The sequence below is a fragment of the Triticum dicoccoides genome, chromosome 4A (assembly GCF_002162155.2).
Source record: "Triticum dicoccoides isolate Atlit2015 ecotype Zavitan chromosome 4A, WEW_v2.0, whole genome shotgun sequence".
Lineage (NCBI taxonomy): Eukaryota > Viridiplantae > Streptophyta > Magnoliopsida > Poales > Poaceae > Triticum > Triticum dicoccoides.
Window position 1 is genome coordinate 165,021,466 of NC_041386.1, and position 2,417 is coordinate 165,023,882.

General features: G+C 64.6%; 1 protein-coding gene across 1 annotated transcript; it reads right to left on the reverse strand.

The window, feature by feature from the left end:
• Positions 1 to 1,382: 1,382 nt before the first annotated feature.
• Positions 1,383 to 2,126, reverse strand: LOC119288812 (calmodulin-binding protein 25-like). The gene has a single exon (XM_037568351.1). The coding sequence runs from the start codon at positions 2,021 to 2,023 to the stop codon at positions 1,466 to 1,468; it is 558 nt and encodes a 185-aa protein (XP_037424248.1). The 5' UTR covers positions 2,024 to 2,126; the 3' UTR covers positions 1,383 to 1,465.
• Positions 2,127 to 2,417: the final 291 nt, after the last annotated feature.

The window sequence follows — 2,417 nt, forward strand, 5'->3', positions numbered from 1 at the left end:
GTCGGGTCGAGGCAGACGACTTTCCATGCTTCGGCAAGGCATTCCGCCTCCTTGGACGCCCACTTGATGCGCGGCTCGCCTGTCCTGGCCGCCCGCTTCTTCTTCTTGCGCCCCTTCGCCGTCGTAGGCGTCGGCTCCTCCTTCTCCTCCTCCTCCTCGTCCTCCTCCTCCTGCTCCTCCTCGCCGTAGACGTAGCCGAGCTCGCCGTCCATGCCACCGCTGAGATCCACCACCTCGTCCTGGCTGACGAACCTGGGAGACGAGGCGGCCACGGCCGAACCTGCCGCGATGATGTCGTCCATGTCGGCCTCGGTCTCGTCGGTGTCGCCGAGGTGCGAGAAGGGCAGCGGGCCACGGCGTAGCGGGGGCGCCGGGAGGAAGCGTAGGCGGGCGGCGAGTAGTTGTATGGAGGGTACTGCACGTCGGCGAAGGCGGGAAAGGACGTATGCTGGGCCAGGTATACATGGGAAAAGGTGACGTTTGGGTTGAACCCACCGTGCGCGTCCCCGTCGGCGTAGCCCGGCGAGGGCGATCCCCATGGCTGCGGAGAGCTGACGCCTTGCTGGCCCCAGGGCGCGTACTGGGCGTGGCTTCCAGGTGGATTCACCATCCCCACGCGAGCCGCGTTGTCGCAGGCCTTCTTGGCGATGGCCCTGTTCCGCCGATCGGCGGTGACAGCATCCCGCCGCTGAACTTCCGCCTTCCACTCGGCGTTTGACATGCCCGGTGGCTTGACCGGCGGCGCTCTCGGCTTCCTCTGCTTCGGCTGGGCGACGGAAGTGGTCGCGATTGCCGCCGCGCGAGGGGAGGCGTACTTCTTCGGTGGCATGGCGGCCGGCTGGAAGGGAGGCGAGCGGGAGGGAGATTGGCGGGAGGAAGGAGCGGGAGGGAAGTGGGGAAAACATGGGAAGAAACGGCGAGAAGAGGCGCTCGCCTCGCCGACAGGGCGGACCCACACGCCCTTCTCGCTTGTGCCGGCGTCCCAGGCGCCGCAGGAAGCCGGGTTCGGCCTGGGTCCGCCGGCATCAGTTTCGACCTGAGCCAGCGAAAAACGGGCTTCAGAGGCGCGACTGGGCCGTTTGTCGGTGCCGGCGCGGTAAAAACATTTGGAAAGGGTCTGTTGAGGACGCGACTAGAGATGCTCTGAACTACCTAAGTTGAAGCAGCGACCAGCGAGTGCAACCGGTGAACTACCTAAGTTGAAGCACCGAGTGCAACCGGCGAGGAGACCAAGGAGCACATGGAACTTTCATATTAGCACAGTTCGCTGCATTCCTACACTGCGAGTGCGTGCTATACTGGTAGTACTCGCACTTGCATACAGCATTACTACATCTCTAATCCTCTCTTACTGCTCTGCAACGACCAAAGTGAGCAATACATCACAGGCCAGACGCAACGGCGCCTTCATCTTGCTGCATGATGTTTATACAGAGCATAGAGCTTCAATTTCAACCCAAGTCACCTAGTTGTTGCCGTACATGACGTTCCACGAGTCCAGCGTCGGGAAGCACGGCTGCTCCGCCCCCGCCGCCGGCGGGTGCTGAAGGGCGTACGCGGCGACTTGGGCCGCGGCCGCTGCAGGGTCTGACGGCAGCAAGTGATCAAAGTCGAAGGGCGACAGGAGGACACCGAGGCTGGCGTCGGCGTCGACCTGCGGGTCGGCCTCGGCGCCGGTGACGTGCTGCACCATGAGACGGAAGGTGGCCGCGTCGGAGCTTATGTACGTGGTGGGCACGCGCTTGGACGGCCGCGGCCGCCGCTTGCCCGCGCGGCCGCCCGCAGGTCCGAGCCTGCAACGCGCGGACGGTGCCGCCGGGGGAAGCATCGCCATGGGGCCGCAGGAAGAGGGCGAGGCCGTCGTGGCTGCCACGCTGCAGGCGCCGAGATCGGCGACGATGGACGGCTCCGGGACGGGGGAGCAGCCGGCCGAGAGGGAGAAGTGGAGCGCGCGCGCGATGGCCGCGTCCGCAAAGGACCGGCAGAGCATCGCAGGCGGCGCAAAGCAGGAGAGGGCGTCCATACCAGAGTGAGTTCCTTCCTGCAAACGCAGGAGCCTGAGATGCGCGAGCCGGAGAATAGGGTTGGCTAGCTGGTGATGCGAATGGGAATGGCAATGGTGGAGGAGGCGGCAGGCGTTATAAAAGGAGGCGGAACCGGGCGGTGGCGAGTGGGGGCAGACGGCCACGGGAAAGCGCGTAGGGTTGCCTTGGATTCGGGTGGATGGGGCGTGGAGGTGTCGGCGCGTGGGCACCAGGGGGCAGCGCGCCGGTCTTGCCCTGCGACATACCCAGCATCCAAACAGGTTGAAGTTCAAAAAAAAAAAAAAAGTATCCAAACAGGCTGAGCACTGAGACGATTGTGTGGATGCGTGGTGCTCGTGCATGGCATGGCGGCACGGGCTTTCATGTGCTTGC